Source organism: Rhinoraja longicauda, chromosome 11 (genome assembly GCF_053455715.1).
Source record: "Rhinoraja longicauda isolate Sanriku21f chromosome 11, sRhiLon1.1, whole genome shotgun sequence".
Classification (NCBI taxonomy): domain Eukaryota; kingdom Metazoa; phylum Chordata; class Chondrichthyes; order Rajiformes; family Arhynchobatidae; genus Rhinoraja; species Rhinoraja longicauda.
Window position 1 is genome coordinate 50,914,278 of NC_135963.1, and position 18,044 is coordinate 50,932,321.

At 44.2% G+C, this 18,044-nt stretch overlaps 1 protein-coding gene across 5 annotated transcripts in view; it reads right to left on the reverse strand.

Moving 5' to 3' along the window:
• The window catches only part of LOC144597909 (putative oxidoreductase ZK1290.5), a 101,952-nt gene that overhangs the window by 18,360 nt on the left and 65,548 nt on the right, over positions 1 to 18,044 (reverse strand). For 2 of the 5 annotated variants that reach the window (XM_078407695.1, XM_078407696.1), the window contains exons 5-7: positions 13,137 to 13,319; positions 10,302 to 10,361; positions 4,341 to 4,437 (exon numbers count right to left, since the gene is read on the reverse strand). In XM_078407695.1, coding sequence (XP_078263821.1) covers positions 4,342 to 4,437; positions 10,302 to 10,361; positions 13,137 to 13,319 — 339 coding nt within the window. In that variant the 3' untranslated portion in view covers position 4,341. Of the gene's footprint in view, positions 1 to 4,340; positions 4,438 to 7,451; positions 7,590 to 10,301; positions 10,362 to 13,136; positions 13,320 to 18,044 lie in introns of those variants that run through there. The other 3 variants (XR_013547804.1, XM_078407693.1, XM_078407692.1) reach the window with 2 other exon arrangements.

The following is an 18,044-nucleotide window of genomic DNA, read 5'->3' on the forward strand; positions in this document are numbered from 1 at the left end:
CTATGTCCTCTGGTTCTTGATTGCCCCACTCTGGGTAAAACAGCCTGTGCATTCACCCTGTCTATCCCCCTCATTATTTTATACATCCTTATAAGATCCTCCTGCATTTCAATGACATTATTTCTGCACTCTTTCCAGCTTAACTACATCTTTCCTATAGCAGGGTGACCAAAAGTGAACATAATACTCCAAATGTGGTCTCACCAATGTCTTGTACAACTGTAACGTAACATCCCAACTTCTGTACTCAATATCCAGATTAAAGGCCAATGTACTGAAAGCCTTCTTGACAACCCCATCCACCTGTGATGCTGCTCTCATGAAACAATGTACATGCACTCCTAGATCCCTCCGCTCTACACTTCCGAGGGCCCTGTCATTCACTGTGAAGGCTCTGCCCAGGTTTTTCCTGTGTTAGGATAATTTCTGTAACCCTTGCATCCCCTCTCTGTCTCTCTCCCACCCTAGTCATCGTCACAGTTGTCCTGTTGAGGTTCATTGTCTATCTAACTCGTTAGCACCTAGCCCACAGCCAACAATGGACCATTGTGGGTTCTGCATTTCCTTGATCGCCGTTACTTTAAAACTTTTTTTGCATATCTTTCATTCATTTGGTCCATATCTCTCGCTCTATCTCTCGTTTCCCCTTGCCCTGACTCCCAATCTGAAGAAGGGTCTCGACCCGAAACGTCACCTATTCTTTCTCTCCAGAGATGCTGCCTGGCCCGCTGAGTTACTCCAGCTTTTTTGTGTCTATCTTCAGTTTTAAAACAGCACCTTCCTAAACATAGTCACTCTACTGTTCGTTTGGGAGGGTATCATACTCTGCTCCAATTGTTTCCAACTGTGGTTTAAAAACGTGTGAACTTTAAGATTTGTTTTTAACAGTTTAGGTGTGGCTTCTTTCGCAGTTTAGGTGTGGCTACTGTCCTAGTCATGATAAAGGCAGGATGTTAGCAGACTGAGTTACTGCACATTCTGTGCGAAGCAATGAATCGAGACGAGACATAACTGAAGAAAACCCAGTGTCTACGTGGGTGTGGTTCACATATTACATCAAAGGTATGTTATTGTTTTATTTACATATTGGATCATTTTTTCAGAGAACCTAAAGTCACATAAATGTTTTAACTTAATATCTCAGATTTACATTATACTTTTTGAAAAAGTCTTATTAAATAATGACTGGAGACATTTTTCATCTTTATTTTTGTAACCAATAATCAAGATGAGAAAGCCAAATCAGCAGTGTGACACTTCCGAAGAGAGTTCAGGATGTTGCTAGCACAGACCGTTAAACTGAAATATATTATTTTACTTTCAGTCCCAGTCAGCTGCAATCTCCTCCTACCACCTACTATTTGATTAAATGGTTAGCCAGCAGAAGCTAATTAACTACTTTAAAGATAAAAAGGAGAACTGACTGTGAAATTTAATACTGTAATCCCTTATAGCACATGTGTCAAACTCAAGGCCCGCGGGCCGAATCCGGCCCGCCACGTCATTTTATGTGGCCCGTGAGAGCTTAATTGTCATTGGTCGAATATCTTTTAAGTTACAGACATGGGAGTGGGTGAGGAGAGAGTAGGGGGAGAGTGGGACTGGGGAGGGGGACAGCATGGGTGGGGGGTGGTTGGGGGAAGAAAGAGTGGGGGTGGGGGGAAGGGGAACAGTGGGGGTCAGAGAAGAGGGGAGAGTGGGGGGGAGGGGGAGGGTGGGAGGAGCAGAGAGTGGGGGTGGGAGGGAGAATGGGACTGGGGAAGGGGGTGGTGGTGGGGGGAACAGAGAATGGGGGTGGGGGGAAGGGGACAGTGGGGGTCAGGGAAGAGTGGGGGGAGGAAAGGGGGAGAAGGTGGGTGGGGGGAAGGGGACAGTGAGAGTGAAAGGGGGAGGAGGGGGTGGGGAGGAGAGAGGGGGTGTGGGGGGAAGGGGGTGGTGGTGAGGGGAAGAGAGTGGGGGTGGGGGGAAGGGGGACAGTGGGGGTGGGGAAGAGGGGACAGTGGGGGTGGGGAGGGGCAGTGAGAATGGGGGTGGGGCGAGTGTGTGGAGGGGAGGGTGGGGGTAGGAGGGGGGTGAGGGTGGGGGGAGGAGAGGAGTGGGAGAGAGAGAGTGGGGCTGGGGGAGGAGAGAGTGGTGGGAAGGGGGGGTGGGGGAGAGTGAGAGTGGGGCTGGGGGAGGAGAGAATGAGGGGGTGGGGAGGAGAGAGTGGACGAAAGGGGGATGGTGGGGAAAGAGGAGTGGGGGAGAGTGCGAGTGGGAGGGAGAGTGGGACTGGGGAGGAGGGCAGAGAGCGGATGGGGAGGAGGAGGGGTTGGGGGAAGGGGACAGCAGGGGAGGGTGGTGGTGGTGGGGGGTTGAGAGAGTGGAGGAGGGGGGAAGGGGGACAGTGGGGGTCAGGGAAGAGGGGAGAGTGGGGGGAGGGAGGAAAAGGTGGGTGAGGGGGAAGGGGACAGTGAGAGTGAAAGGAGGGTGAGGGTGGGGGGAGGAGAGAGGAAGTGTGCTCAGAGATAGCAGAGTCAAGGGATATGGGAGAAGGCAGGAACGGGGTACTGATTGTGGATGATCAGCCATGATCACAATGAATGGCGATGCTGGCATGAAGGGCTGAAAGGCCTACTCCTGCACCTATTGTCTATTGATATGGGCCACATGCAGGCAGATGGGAGTAGATTTGGCCGAAGGACCCGTTTCCACGCTGAACTACTCTAAGTCAATTGCTGCATCTTTGCTATTGGTCTAATGAAGACAAGCTGAGTCCAGGAGAATGCCATCTTACAGTCTACAAGCACAGCAGTGTTTTTATCTAAAAAAACACACAACATACTGAAGTAACTCAGCGGGTCAGGCCACATCTCTAGACAATATGAATTTCGACCCTTCTCATTTTAAACTGTGATCAAAATCTTTTCAGATATCTTTCTTTCAAATATCCCACATAAATGTTGGAGTCCAAAGTGTCAATCAGCAGCATATCACAAGTGGCCTCTAAAATCTGTCGATGAGCAAATCAAACTGAGTTAGAAACAAAACGCTAGAGTAACTCAGCAGGTCAGACAGTAATTCTGCAGAAAAGGAATAGGTGATGTTTCGGGTCGAGTCTCTTCTTCAGCAAGAAGGGTCTCGACCCGAAATGTTACCTATTCCTTTTCTCCAGAAATGCTGTCTGACCCGCTGAGTTACTCCAGCTTTTTGTGTCTATTTTCAGTGTAAACCAGCGTCTGCAATTCCTTCCTACACAGAAATACACACTGACTTATGTTATGCCTGGTACTGACTCACCTGTATTGATAAGATCTTGTATGTTTCTGAGGGTGATCACCCTGAAAGTTTTTCTTTCTACTTTTACCAAATGTGCACATTTTGGTTTTATATCATGCTTTCCATTATTTAGGTGACTTTCATTTACTCATTTTGCATTTTGAAATTGTCTTCTGTTTTTATTTTTCTTCTCTATATATTTAGATAATCAATGCTTTATTTCGCCAATCCAATTCTTTGTAAACAAAGGTATTTTAACGTTAAAAATTAGGTTCAATGCAATGGTTATCCCAGGTAAATGGAAATACCTCTTATAATCTATAGTATACATGACATGCAGAGTTAATAAAATATTAGCCAATATCTATTTGAATCTAAAACAGAAATGTGAAATGAAAAATTCCTTGTGTACATTGTGTATAGGAAATTTTCATGACATTTGCATTTATTGCATTACTTCCTGATAGAGTCATAGAGTGATACAGTTTGAAAAAAGGCCCTTCGGCCCAACTTGCTCACACCAGCCAACATATCCCAGCTACACTAGTCCCACCTGCCTGCGTTTGGTCCATATACCTCCAAACCTGTCCTATTCATGTACCTGTCTAACTGTTTCTTAAATGTTGGGATAGTCCTTGTCTCAACTACCTCCTCTGGCAGCTTATTCCCACCACCCTTTGTGTGAAAACGTCACCCCTCAGATGCATAATCATTTTTTTCTCCTTCTCCTTAAACCTATGTCCTCTGGTCCTCGATTCACCTACTCTGGGCAAGAGACACTGTGCATCTACCCAATCTATTCCTCTCATGATTTTATACACCTCTATAAGATCTCCCCTTATCCTCCTGTGCTCCAAGGAATAGAGTCCCAGCCTACTCAACCTCTCCCTATAACTCAGACCCTCTAGTCCTGGCAATATCCTTGTCAATCTTCTCTGTAACCTTTCCAGCTTGATATATTCCCTAAAGTATTTTCATAATATATTCCATCATAAAACAAAAGTTCAACCCACATTTCTAGAACGAACATCGGATATCTATTAAGAAACTATCTATTAAGTATAAATAAAATGTTGTCATACATTATTCAATATTTGAAGGATCCCAGGACACATGCCGACCATCATAAATTCCATTTAAACCTACAACATCATCCTCTGCAAGGGAAAAGTGGAATACCTATCAGGTATAAAGAATAGTGGGTTTAGTTTGCATCTGGAAGTTAGCAGCTCAGTGGAATAAAACTATGGAGAAACATCATAATATAATAATAATATATTCCTTTATTCGTCCCACACCGGGGAAATTTACAGCGTTACAGCAGCAAAGTGGATAGCTAGAGATCATTCATTATAAATAAAAGTAAAGACAAGGATAAATTGTCATCAGTTTACTGTGTATTCCTTAACTGTCACTGTTGACTCGTCTGCTGGGAGCAGTGCTGGTTGTGCAGTCTCACAGCAGCGGGAAGGAAGGACCTGTATCTCTCCTTCAAGCACTTGGGGTGAAGGAGTCTATCAGCTCACCTATTTAAAGTAATAATCTGAAATTCTGCTCAACAAGCAAATTCTACAGATAATTATGTTGACATGCTAAGGTAGTTTATCTAAGTAAAATGCATTAAAATAATGCTGGTGCTATGGAAAAACTTTAAAGTACAATTAGAAAACACAATCAGAAAAAACAAGGTCCACTGTACTCAAAGGCAGGATATGGATTTTTGCTTGCCATTCCCCACACAGGGTTTTGGATCCTGCTATCAATTGAAAGTGGACTGCAATATTAACTCTAGTTTGTTCCCCCATATCTACTGGTGACTGAGACTACAACTGATGCAAAAAGCCTGTCATGTTCCCTCTCCGCAGTGAAGAAATACGACGGGCTCAGGCAAATATGAACAGGGAAAAAAAAAAAATCCACCTGTGCAGGAACATCTCTGATGTGATATCAAATCCTAATTCCAATGTTTCGCTTTCCACAGTACAAATGTTTTGTATCAGTGATTCCAATTTGCTCTTGCTAACTCCTTGCACCGTCAACTCTGTTCCCCATTGCATTGACCGTCTATGCTCATTGTCCCTATAATTCTGTAAATCACTGATACGGAATGCTCTGTTCCAATAGACAGACAATAGGTGCAGGAGGAGGCCATTCGTTCCTTCGAGTCAGCACCGCCATTCAATGTGATCATGGCTGATCATTCTCAATCAGTACCCCGTTCCTGCCTTCTCCCCGTACCCCCTGACTCCGCTATCCTTAAGAGCTCTATCTAGCTCTCTTTTGAATGCATCCAGAGAATTGGCCCCCACTGCCTTCTGAGGCCGAGAATTCCACAGATTCACAACTCTCTGACTGAAAAAGTTTTTCCTCATCTCCGTTCTAAATGGCCTACCCTTTATTCTTAAGCTGTGGCCCCTGGTTCTCCAGTGATTACACCAGAGCAGGAAGAAGCCATCCGGCCCTTTGAATCCTGATCCAGTTCAGATAGATCACGTGATCTGAAAGGTTCACCAGTTACCCACTCTCCCGAGAGCATTTTCACCCCTCTGGGGAGGTCATTTACACCCCTCTGGGGAGGTCATTTACACCCCTCTGGGGAGGTCATTTACACCCCTCTGGGGAGGTCATTTACACCCCTCTGGGGAGGTCATTTCAGATTCCCATTGCCATTTATTTGGAAAATCTGTCATGACAGATGAGCTTTAATTTTTAAAGTTGTGTCTATTTGTTCTGGGGTTCACAAACAGAAGAAATAGCTCAGTTATCCAGTGAATTCCAGTGTCATTATTATCAGTACAATAAATCCAGGGAATCACAGGTCGTTGAGTCTCACTTCAGTGGTAGGGAAGCTGTTGGACAGGATTCTTCGGGATAGGATTTACTCCCATTTGGAAGAGAATGGGTTAATTAGGGACAGTCAGCAGGTTTTGTACACCGCAAATCGTATCTTACTAACTTGAAGGAAGGTCATCGATGAAGATATGGCACTGGATGTTGTCTACATGGATTTTAGTAAGGATTTTAGTAAGGATTTTAGTACCCCCACGGTAGGCTGATCCAGAAAATGAATATATATGGGATTACATAGAAACATAGAAAATAGGTGTAGGAGTAGGCCATTCGGCCCTTCGAGCCTGCACCGCCATTCATATGATCATGGCTGATCATCCAACTCAGTATCCCGTACCTGCCTTCTCTCCATACCCCCTAATCCCTTTAGCCACAAGGGCCACATCTAACTCCCTCTTAAATATAGCCAATGAACTGGCCTCAACTACCTTCTATGGCAGAGAATTCCACAGATTCACCACTCTGTGTGAAAAAAAACTTTCTCATCTTGGTCCTAAAAGAGACTTCCCCCTTATCCTTAAACTGTGACCCCTTGTTCTGGACTTCCCCAACATCGGGAACAATCTTCCTGCATCTAGCCTGTCCAACCCCTTAAGAATTTTGTAAGTTTCTATAAGATCCCCCCTCAATCTTCTCAATTCCAGCGAGTACAAGCCAAGTCTATCCAATCTTTCTTCATATGAAAGTCCTGCCATCCCAGGAATCAATCTGGTGAACCTTCTCTGTTCTCCCTCTATGGCAAGAATGTCTTTCCTCAGATTAGGAGACCAAAACTGTACGCAATATTCCAGGTGCGGTCTCACCAATGCCCTGTACAACTGCAGCAGAACCTCCCTGTTCCTATACTCAAATCCCCTCGCTATGAATGCCAACATACCATTCGCTTTCTTCACTGCCTGCTGCACCTGCATGCCTACTTTCAATGACTGGTGCACCACGACACCCAGGTCTCGTTGCATCTCCCCTTCTCCTAATCGGCCACCATTCAGGTAATAGTCTGCTTTCCTGTTCTTGCCACCAAAGTGGATAACCTCACATTTAACAGCACCTTGCTCTTATGGATTGAGAACTTTCTTGTTGAGAGAACACAGAGGATTGGAGTGTAAAGACAATATTCTGGCTGGAGGTCTGAGGCTAATGGAGTTCCGCTGGGATCTGTGCAGGGACCTCTGTTGTTCGTGACATACATAAATGACTTGGACGTAAACGTAGACGGGTTGGGTCGTAGGTTTATTAACCTCAGCCAATCTTTCTGACATATCTGCAGAAGCTATTCAGTCAGTTTTGTTTCCCACTTGACAACACTCGCATTATATTTGCCCTTTCCTTATCAATGCTTTGCTTCTCTTTTGCTGAATTTTGAAAAGGTCTCAATTCTCAGGCTCATTGCTTTTCTTGGCAACGTTATGCCTTTTCCTTTGATCAAATACTATTTTTCTTGATAATGATGTCTGGACCATTTTTCTTGTTCCGTTTTTCCCCTTAAAATTGCAATCAAAATATTAATGTTTTCATTGTTCGCCTTTACATTATGAAGAAAAATCATACCGTATAACGTACTTTTTCAATCTGTCATAGCCAGTTCTTGCCTGCTGCCTTTGTATTTTGCTTCATTCAGATTTGAAACTCAAGTTTTGGACCTCAATTTTTGGTCTCAATTTTTATATAAAACTATATAATCTTGTTGTCACGATTCCCAAAAGAACCCTTAACTACCGGTTGACAAATAAATCCTTTCTCATTACAGAAGACTGGATCTAAAATAGCCCATGGTCTACACAGTGATCTAAAGCAACTGTTAATTAATTAATTGAACACATTAGTACTGCTCATTCGGTTTACCCAGTCTAGATGCAGTTTAGAATCCACTGTTAACATTGTATTACCCTTGTTACATGCTTCTCTAATTTCTTGCTTTATACTACGTTTTGTATTATTACCACCACTGTATGGGAGCCTCTATACAAGTTTAATCAATAGCTTTTGACCCTTGCTATTTCTTAATCACACTTCTCGATTTTTTGATTTAAGATGAATTCCTGCCACTGTCTTTACCACATATTTTGTTGTCTTGGCTAGCCCACTTTCTTTTCCATTTTGCCCATCTCTTCCTAAAGTTAATTATCCAACAATATTTCATTCCCAATCTTTGTCACTTTGCTACCACGTTTCAAAATGGCAACTGGATCTTACCTATTTATTTCTATTCACGCCTTTAATTTACTCATCTTATTATAAATACCATTTTCCCCAGCGAAGGGGTTTTTAAGCTTGTTTCTTCACCACTTCCCCGTGCTCTGACCCCGACTGTTGGAATACTCTGATGTCTGTATACACTGTATACACTGTATACACTGCTCTGTCCTGGATCTTTCCCATCCCTCTCCAGCACTAAGCGGATGTCCTCCGTCTTCGGAGGCTGCGGGAGCGGCTGCGACTCGCCTTAGGCTCGGCCCGCTGTGGACCGTCCGGCGCGGCCTGCAACCACAACAACCTGACCGCGGGAGAAGACGGCAGGAGAAGGGAAAAGACATTGTGGCCTTCCATCACAGTGAGGAGAGGACTGGAGGAGACTCACTGTGATGGATGTTTTCTTGATGGATGTTTCTTCTTTTGTGTGTTTTTGGGGTTGTGTAATTTTAATGCCTATTTCGATGCTTTTGTTGTTGGACTGTGGGTGACGTCCAATTTGGATGACAATAAAGCTATCTTGAATCTTGAATCTTACATCAGTCTGAAGAAGGGTCTTGACCCGAAACATCACCCATTCCTTCTCCCCTGAGATGCTGCCTGACCCGCTGAGTTACTCCAGTATTTTGTGTCTACCTTCGATTTAAACCAGCATCTGCAGTTATTTTCCTACACTCCTTAAATCAGGCACCAGGTAGGTAAACATAGACATAGAAACATAGAAAATAGGTGCAGGAATAGGCCATTTGGCCCTTCGAGCCAGCACCGCCATTCAATATGATTATGGCTGATCGTCCAAAATCAGTACCCCGTTCCCGCTTTCCCCCCATATACCTTGATTCCGTTAGCCCTGAAAGCTATATTTAACTCTCTCTTGAATACATAGGCTTTGGGACTCATACTCTTGAATGAAGTGAATAATATCCATCCCACTAACTACAGTTCCCTATTACTACTATTCTTCGTCCATCACAGTATCGTGGATGACTTGCATCAACTCCAATTCTGTGGGTTTTGAGTTGCCGATGGGACTCACAGCTGATACTGTCTGACCCGCTGAATTACTCCAGCCTTTTGTGTCTACCTTCCTCAGATACGCACCCAGAACTGCTCACAATCCTCAGAAATGTCTTGAAATCCTTAGAAACTGTCAGAATCTGGTTGATTCCATGCAGAAATTGTGTCAAAGACTTGATAAAATAACATGGTGGACACAAAATGTACAATACATAACGGTGCAATGATAATGAATAATTACTTTTACGTAATGCGACCTGACCTGCGCATTTACTTTTGTCTCTGATTGTATGCTTGATTCAATTAATGTGCACAAGGATGTATATCCCCCTTCCTCTAGCTTCACATTTCATTCCTCTTCTCTCTTTACCTTATACCTTTTTGTCTCCCTTTTTAAAATCTCTCGCCTTTGTCCACGCATCTGCCAAGCAAAGCCATATCACCTGTTTCTGTCCTACCCCCACCACTTTTCCAACTTTCTCCCACCTACTAAATTTCAGTCTGAAGAAGGGTCCCGACCCAAAACGTTACCTGTCCATGTCCTCTAGAGATGCTGCGTGACCTGCCGGAGATAACCGAGCAGTTTGCGGATTGCTTACGATTGCAGCATCTGCAAATCCTTGTCTCTCTGAATGTTTCAGTAAGGGTTTTCATGCTTTCTGTCAATAACTTCACTCATTTTGTTTGAACTCACTCTGCCAATGGTCACGATTCTTTGGTAATCATGCTCCCCTCTCCCCCCCAGTGATTCTGACTCGATGCTATGTTAATGCCTTGTGCCAATGATTAATGGTGATGCAGTCATTAAATAGCAACTAACCTTTCTACAATCTATCTACATTAATTAGGAGATACTGTTTGTTGATCGGGGCCTTAATCCCCAAGGATGTAGGAAAGATTAATCTTTAATTTGGGAAAGCTGCAAGAGCATCTACAACATCAATGTAAAATAAGAAAAAGAAAACAACATGAAAAAAAAAACTTACCTGGCCATTTTCCCAAATTCGTTCCTTCTTTGTAGATTTTGGAATGGTGACAATTCCATTCTTGATCAGAAAATAATAGAGTTAATTGCCAAAGGAAAATAATTAATCACTCAAAAATATTGACTTTAAACTCTATCCTCAGTGAACAGTTTTGAAAGGAATAGTCTTGCCTCTTAATTTCATTTGAAGAACCCTTTTCCCAGCTACTAAAATAAGATAAGAGTTAATAACGTGTAGGAAAAAACTGCAGATGCTGGTTTAAATCGAAGGAAGACACAAAATGCTGGAGTAACTCAGCGGGACAGGCAGCATTTCTGGAGAGAAGGAATGGGTGACGTTTTGGATCGAGACCCTTCAGAATTCACCAAGAGTTAATGATAATGAGTTCAGATGGAGTTTTGTGGAATTTTTATTAAAAGGTTAAAAGTTTTATTGAAATATAAATTCTTAATATTTTTCTAAGGGATCAAAGATGTAGATGCAGTTTCAGGGCCAGCCAGGTGTGCAAGGTTGACAGAGTTTGAGGTGCATAAGTGAGGTTTAGGTCACGTGCAAGTGGTCACATTGAACCTTGTCCCTCTGAAATTAAACAAATTTAAACTCACATGTATGCTCCTGCTCAGGACTATTAAGCTGCATGCAGAAGAATTAGCAGGCTATACACAGCAGCTATAAACAGCAGGTCTGTTTGAAAATATGAATAAAAAATGGTGGGAATTCACCACTTGGAGGTGAATTCAGCCAAATCCCTGGAAGACTTTGACCCCAAGACTGAGTGGCGCAGAGCCTGGAAAGATGCCAACACCAACAACGGAGAGGTCATCACAGACCCCACAGTGAAACCACCGGGATTTGACCTCCATCGCAAGCAATGGCTAACCCTGAACAGGATCCACACCCTCCACGCAAGAACAGCCCATTACCTGCACAAGTGGGGGATGACAGACAGCCCTGCTTGCGACTGCGGATATCCAGACCAGACCATCCCACACGTCGTGAATGACTGTTCACTGAGGCTTTTCCATCAAAGCCATCCACCCAGCAAGTGCTGCTGCCCTGGCCTGGATGTCCACTCTTGACCTACAACTTTAGGATGTGCACGCCATACGCTAGAAGAAGAAGTCTTGGAGGTGTCCATTCCAATACCATTAGCAATAAATAGCCAGTTTTGATGCATAGCTTTAATCTTCAAATGTTAATTTGAAAATGAAAATTTGCAGTGTTTGTTATAGAGTACAATTCACTGAGCAATTTCTATGTGGCCAGGCACAGGAAATACATATTTTACTGTAATGATTTTATGACCTTACTTTAAAACAATCTGAAAAGTTAAATTTCAAATGAGATCGTCTGCGTTCCTCAATTAACTGCTGTCTTCTCCTTCATAACAAAGAGAATGTTTGATTTTGCACTGTTCGCCCCATCAAATTCCTAAACCATTAGGAAACTATGCTAAAGTATTCCCAATTTATGTGAATATCTGTAGCAAATACTGAGAAAATTTGCACTCCAATATTTAATTTCCAGATCAAAGTTTACCAGAGAGAGATAGGGCCATGCCCAGCTCTCTTACCATGAAATGCAATTCCACTAAAAGTGCAAGAATATGGCCACTCCTTAATAAAAAAACAATGAAGAAGATATGAGATTATGAAGTAACTAACTAAACATCAGTGGGAATGGAAATTCACTTCCATCACCCAATCTTTCACTCCAGAGATGCTGCCTGTCCCGCTGAGCTACTCCGCATTTTGTGTCTATCTTCGGTTTAAATCAGCATCTGCAGTTCCTTCCTACACTTAACTTCAAGTAATCTTCCTTATTAGTTCTGGAGCATTATCCTTCAAAAGGATCCTTGGCTTTTTATTAAGTTCATTTTTGTATCGTGGAAATAATGGATGTTAGTGTTGTGTTGTAAGTTTTAAAACTGGAGCACTCAGTGTTGATTATTATTGCAAAGGTATTGCAGTGAAGTACAAATATAACTATCTCACCCGTCACAATAATCTGTTGCTCAGCATCCTAATGCCTGCTTCTCTGAAGCTCTAAGTGAAACTGGCAACACAGTATTAATTATAGCCAGCTCTTTCCTTAGCTCTCACCCATCATTTATTTCGTAAAATCCGCATAAATATGAGGCTGTCGTTTTATGTAGAGTTGAACTAAAATCCCAGAATTTAATAGGTGCACAATCCTAATCCCAATACTTTGAAAGTAATCCACAGTCAGCAATCAGCTCATATACCTGTGATCTGCAGCCAGCTTGATCTGATTAATGTTGACTACGTCTAGTTTAGTTTAGAGATGCAGCGCGGAAACAGGCCCTTTCGGCCCACAGAGTCCGCGCCGACCAGCGATCCCCGCACATTAACACTATCCTATACCCACTCGGGATAAGTTTTACATTTTACCAAGCCAATTAACCCAGATACCTGTACGTCTGGAGTGTGGGAGGAAACCGAAGGTCTCGGGGAAAACCCACACAGGTCAAGGGGAGAGCGTACAAACTCCGTACAGACAGCACCCGTAGTCGGGATCGAACCCGGGGCTCCGGCGCGGCATTCGCTGTGAGGCAGCAACTCTACCTCTGTGCCACCGCGCCGCCCTATATGTCCTGTGCCAGTTTCCCGTACTTGTTTTGTAACCAGTTATTTTAACGGACAATAAACGAGTCAACTTTAAATAAAATTAAACATTTAAATATTGGAATATCTTACCATCAAGACTACTAATGAGTTCTGAGTCACAATTAGAGTACAAATTTGTATCTATTAGCTTGAAAAAGGTTAATAATAACAAATCATAAAAATGTTTATTCCAAGAAGTTGGCCTTACTTGTATGCTCCAGCGTATACAGATCTGAGCAGGCGTGCAGTTGTATTTCTCTGCCTTTCTGATGATATCGGGGTGTGACAAAACCAAGCCTTTGGCCAAAGGACAATATCCTTCAAAAACTATTCCTTGGCTCCTGCAGTAGTCCACTAGCTCCTGGGGCCTCTGGAAAGGATGATATTCAGCCTGTGCAACATATCAACAGAATGAAAATCTTTATCACACAATGGATTATCACACAGTAACAACCCAGGTCTGAGGAAGAAACACTTCTGTGAAATCTATATACTAGAACTCTCGTTTATTTGTTTGTTTGTTCCTGAACTACAGCCAAAACGGTACACGATAGCGGGACAATTTTAGGCCCACCTTACTCACTGTCGTCCCTTTGGTGCTAATGGAAGAAGTTTCATTGAAATCGGTGTTATATATTTAAAGTTATTCACATTTAAAAGTTTAAATCTATCTCCTAGGGAGGGAGGGGGGTGGAGGGAGGGGGGAGGGGGGAAGAGGGAGGATAAGGGGGAGTGAGAGGGATGGAGTGGGGGAGGGGAAGGGGGAGGGAAGGGGAGGAGGAAGGAGGGGGAGGGGAAGGGAGGTGGGTAGGGGGTAGGGAGGGGGTGAGAGGGAGGGGGAAGGGGGGAAGGAGAGAGTGCTGCACCAATGCAGGAGAGGTTTGGACTCAACGGGTCCACTTGGTCTAGTGTTGTACTAAATGTCAGCACTGTATGATTTAAAAAATCCAACTCAACCTTGCTATTTCAAACAATTGCTTTTATTTTACTTGCGTTGATTTGGATTGATATTATTTTTTATTTTGTTTGGGTCACTCTGGACTGAACCAAACCTCTCTTTCACCTGGAAGGACTGTCAGGAGGAGGTATAGGGACAGGTGTTGCATCTCCTGTGGTGGCAGGGGAATGTACCTGGGGAGGGGGTGGTTTGGGTGGGAAGGGATGAGTGAACCAAGGAGTTGCAGAGGGAGCAGCCTCTGCGGAAGGCGGAGAGGGGTGGAGATGGGAAGATGCCATTATTGGTACAATCATGTTGGAGGTGTCGGAGGATGGTGTGTTGGATTCGGAGGCTGGTGGGGTGAAAGGAGAGGACCAGGGGACTCCGTTCTTGGTTGTGTCTGGAGGAAGGGGCAGTGAGAGCAGAACTGGGGCGGCAGAGTGGCGCAGCAGTAGAACTGTTGCCTTACAGTACCAGAGACCCGGGTTCGATCCTGACCACGGCTGCTGTCTGTCGGGAGTTTGCGTGTTCCACACTGTATGACTTCATGACTCTACAAAGGGGAGAGAGGTGTCAGAGATAGTCCAGGTGAATTTGAGGGCAGGGTGGAATTTAGTGGTGAGGTTAATGAAGTCCATGAGTTCTGCACGGGTGCAAGAGTTGCCTTTGATGCAGTTGTCGATGTAGCAGAGAATGCTTTGGGGGATAGGACCAGCGTATGCCTGGAATAAGGACTGTTCAACATAATCAACAAAGAGGCAGGCATAGCTGGGGCCCATGCGAATGAATGCCCATTGCTACATCTTTAACCTGGAGGAAGTGAGAAGAGTTAAACGAGAAGTTGTTGAGGGTGAGGACGTTCCTTTTTATTATAGATTGTTGAGGTCACGTGTGCTCAGTCACACAACATTTTTCATACACACTAGACGGACGTGGACCCATTGGGCACAAATCTCTCCTGCGGGCGCGGCAACCCCTGTTGGGTGCGAGCCTCTCCTGTGGGCCCGGCAACCCTCCCCCAACTGACGATCCGTGGACCCGTTGCTGGCCGGGGAGTGTCCCCCGGGGCCGTGAATGGGCGAGTGGGGAGAGGAAAGGGAAGAGGGAGCCACTCACCCCGGCCCCAGGCGGGCATCGTGTCGGCCAGAGCGAGCCGTGGACCCGTTGGGTGGAAACCTCTCCTGCAGCGGCAGCTCGACGGCGACGGCCATCTTGTTTGACCCACTGCCGCCCCGCTGTACCACAGGAGGAAGGTCAGGCACGGGGCACGCCGGGAAGTGCGCTGGTCCTCCCGGGGGGGGACACACACACACACGCACTTATTAAAGTTTATTAAGTTAATTGTTTTTAAAATGTAACAAAACTTGATCAATTGAGACCGCAGTAGAATGGTGAGTAGGGTGAGCCTAAAATTATTGCGCTATCGTGTACCGTTTCGGCTATATTTTGGGCATGTACAAAAATGCAATATATATACGCACAAATATATATACAATATGAGAGTTTTAGTAATATACAGATAACAGTTTAGCGTATGTGTGACTGGCACAGCTGAATTACACATGCTGGGATTTGTACCTTTTTTTAACATCATAGAATGGGACTGCTCTGCCATTCTGCTCTCATTTTACAGAACATACTGTCTAGCCAGACATCAATAATCCAGAAGCATTGAGCCACACTGCAAGGAAACATGCATTTATTCACCAGCCTCTGTGTGAAAAAGTGGCATTCAGGTTCCTGTTAAATCTTTTCCCTCTCACCTGAAACGTAGCAATCTAGTTCCTGATTTCTCGACCATGGGAACAAGAGTGCACATTCACCCATCCATTCCCCTCGCCGTTTTCTACATCTCTGCATGACCACCCCCTGGGCTTCCTGTGTCCCTGGGAATAAAGATCTAGCATGCCCAATCTCCCCCCTGTAGTTCACTCGGCCCCGTGAGTCCCGGCCACATCCTTGTCAATCTCTGCACCCTTTCCAGCTTTAATTGCATCATTTTCTCAGCTTCATGGCATTTCGACAACATTCAGCTTTCACGTTGTGCTAACCAAGTTTAACAGCCAAACGCGGACAAAAAACAGAAACAAAAAGCATGGGAAAACAATTACCAGCAATTGCCAAGAGCCGACATCCAGGACAGTAACTTTCCCAGTATTATGTCTGGACTTCAGCGTAATATCATTAGCAAATAATAACTGGAAAAATGCTTGCAGTTGAAAAGTTTTTTTTCTCAACTCAGCATCCTGAGCTTATTTTTTACATTCCTCTGCAATGGTACGCCTGGGAAACAGAGTATTCCAGTGGGATGGGGAGTGCATGCATTGTAATATAAAGACATCATGATTGTATGCCTGTGGGGCACACAATTCATCTGTATATTTCATCTGTATATTTTGTACATAAATCTCCATCCATGGGAAATAAGTTGGAAGAGATGTGTTTGTTAAATACATTTGATTACCTCAATCCAGGGAATAAATTGCAGAGACTCAAACACTAATTCTCGTGTGAAATGAAGATGAATCTCCTTTCTTCGCAAGAAAGATCAAATGGTATTGTGCTCGATATTATAAAATACAAACAAATACTCTGATTAAAAAACCTTGCATTAAAAGAAACTGCTTTTATTTCAGAAAGAATAGGATCTATAAGATAAGACGAATAAGGGTGGTGGAACAGTGATAGTTTCTTTGCGTTACAGCGCAAGAGACCCAGGTTCGATCTTGACTGCGGGTGCTTTCTGTACGGAGTTTTATGTTCTTTCATTGACCGCGTGGGTTTTCTCCGGGTGCTCCGGTTTCCTCCCACACTCCAAAGACGTGCGGGTCTGCAGATTAATTGGTTTCTGTAAATTGTCCCTTGGGTGTAGGATGCAAAACTGGGATAAGATAGAACCAGTGTACGAGTGATCGTCAGCCAGCTTGGTCTTGGTGGGCTGAAGGGCCTGCTTCCACACTGTTTCTCTAAACGAAACTAAACTAAAATTAAAATAGGAATAATGCAAAATATCCATTTTCTCTTGAAAAGGGACTTGGGACTGGAGCCCACATGTATGCCCAACATGTGCGTTTTTCTCTACTAGTTTGACCATCACTGCCTGCTCCTAATTTTGCTAATGTCATAATCTTAAAGGATCTAATCACTTTTTGCCCCTAAGAGTTAAATGTTGTCCTTTCGATATTTGAACTAGTACCTTCAGCTCTGAAATGTCTAAACTATGCCTCCCTTTCCCCTGTTACGTCCCTCCTTCAAACCTACTTCTTTGATCAAGAGTTTGGTCATAAACCCTCATCTTTGGATGGGGCAAGACATGTATACATCCAAACTAATAATGGCACTGCGTAGTAACGTGGGACAGTTTTGCTATATTAAAGATGCTTTACCAATTGAAGCTGTAATTTTTGCAGTCCTCTCCTTGAGTACACCTTTGGGAGTGAGAATGACTTGCTACTGCTCTACTTCTGTGGGGTCTGAGATGGCTAATGAAGCCAAAGATGGACCTGCAGTTCCTTGCTCAACTTCGGAACGTTCACAGATGCCGACATCTATGCTTCATCTTGATGACTAAAATTGGGGTGACTTCAGTTCTTGCATGGAGGCTACAGGATTAAACCTCTTGCTTTTGCGGTCAGAGGTTGCTCAAGAACAGCACGGTGACCTGCCTCAGTGACTACCTTCCGGCAGACCTACGTCCACTGTAATGAAGTGCTTTGAGAAGTTGATTGTGGTGCGAATCAACTTCTGCCTCGGAAATGAGCTGTTGCCTACTGCCACACCAGGTCAACACCAGACGCCATCCTTCGGACACTCCACTATATTCTGGATCATCGGAATAACAGGAACACATGTCAGGCTGCTATTCATTGACTACAACTCGGCATTCAACACCATCATCCCCATCAAAATCATCACCAAGCTCCAAGGTCTAGGCCTCTGAACCTCCCTTTGCAACTTGATCCATGACTCTCTCAACCAGTGCAAATCGGTAACAACGCTCCTCCTCACTGACCATCAGCGCAGGTATATCTCAAGGCTGTGTGATTAGCCCCGTGCTCTACTCTCTTTACACCCATGACCGTGTGGCTAAGACACAGGTCCAATGCCATGTACCAATCCTCCGCATCACAGGTAGCGATAAGAAGCGCTGCTTGCTCAAAGGGCCAAATGGCCTCCTCC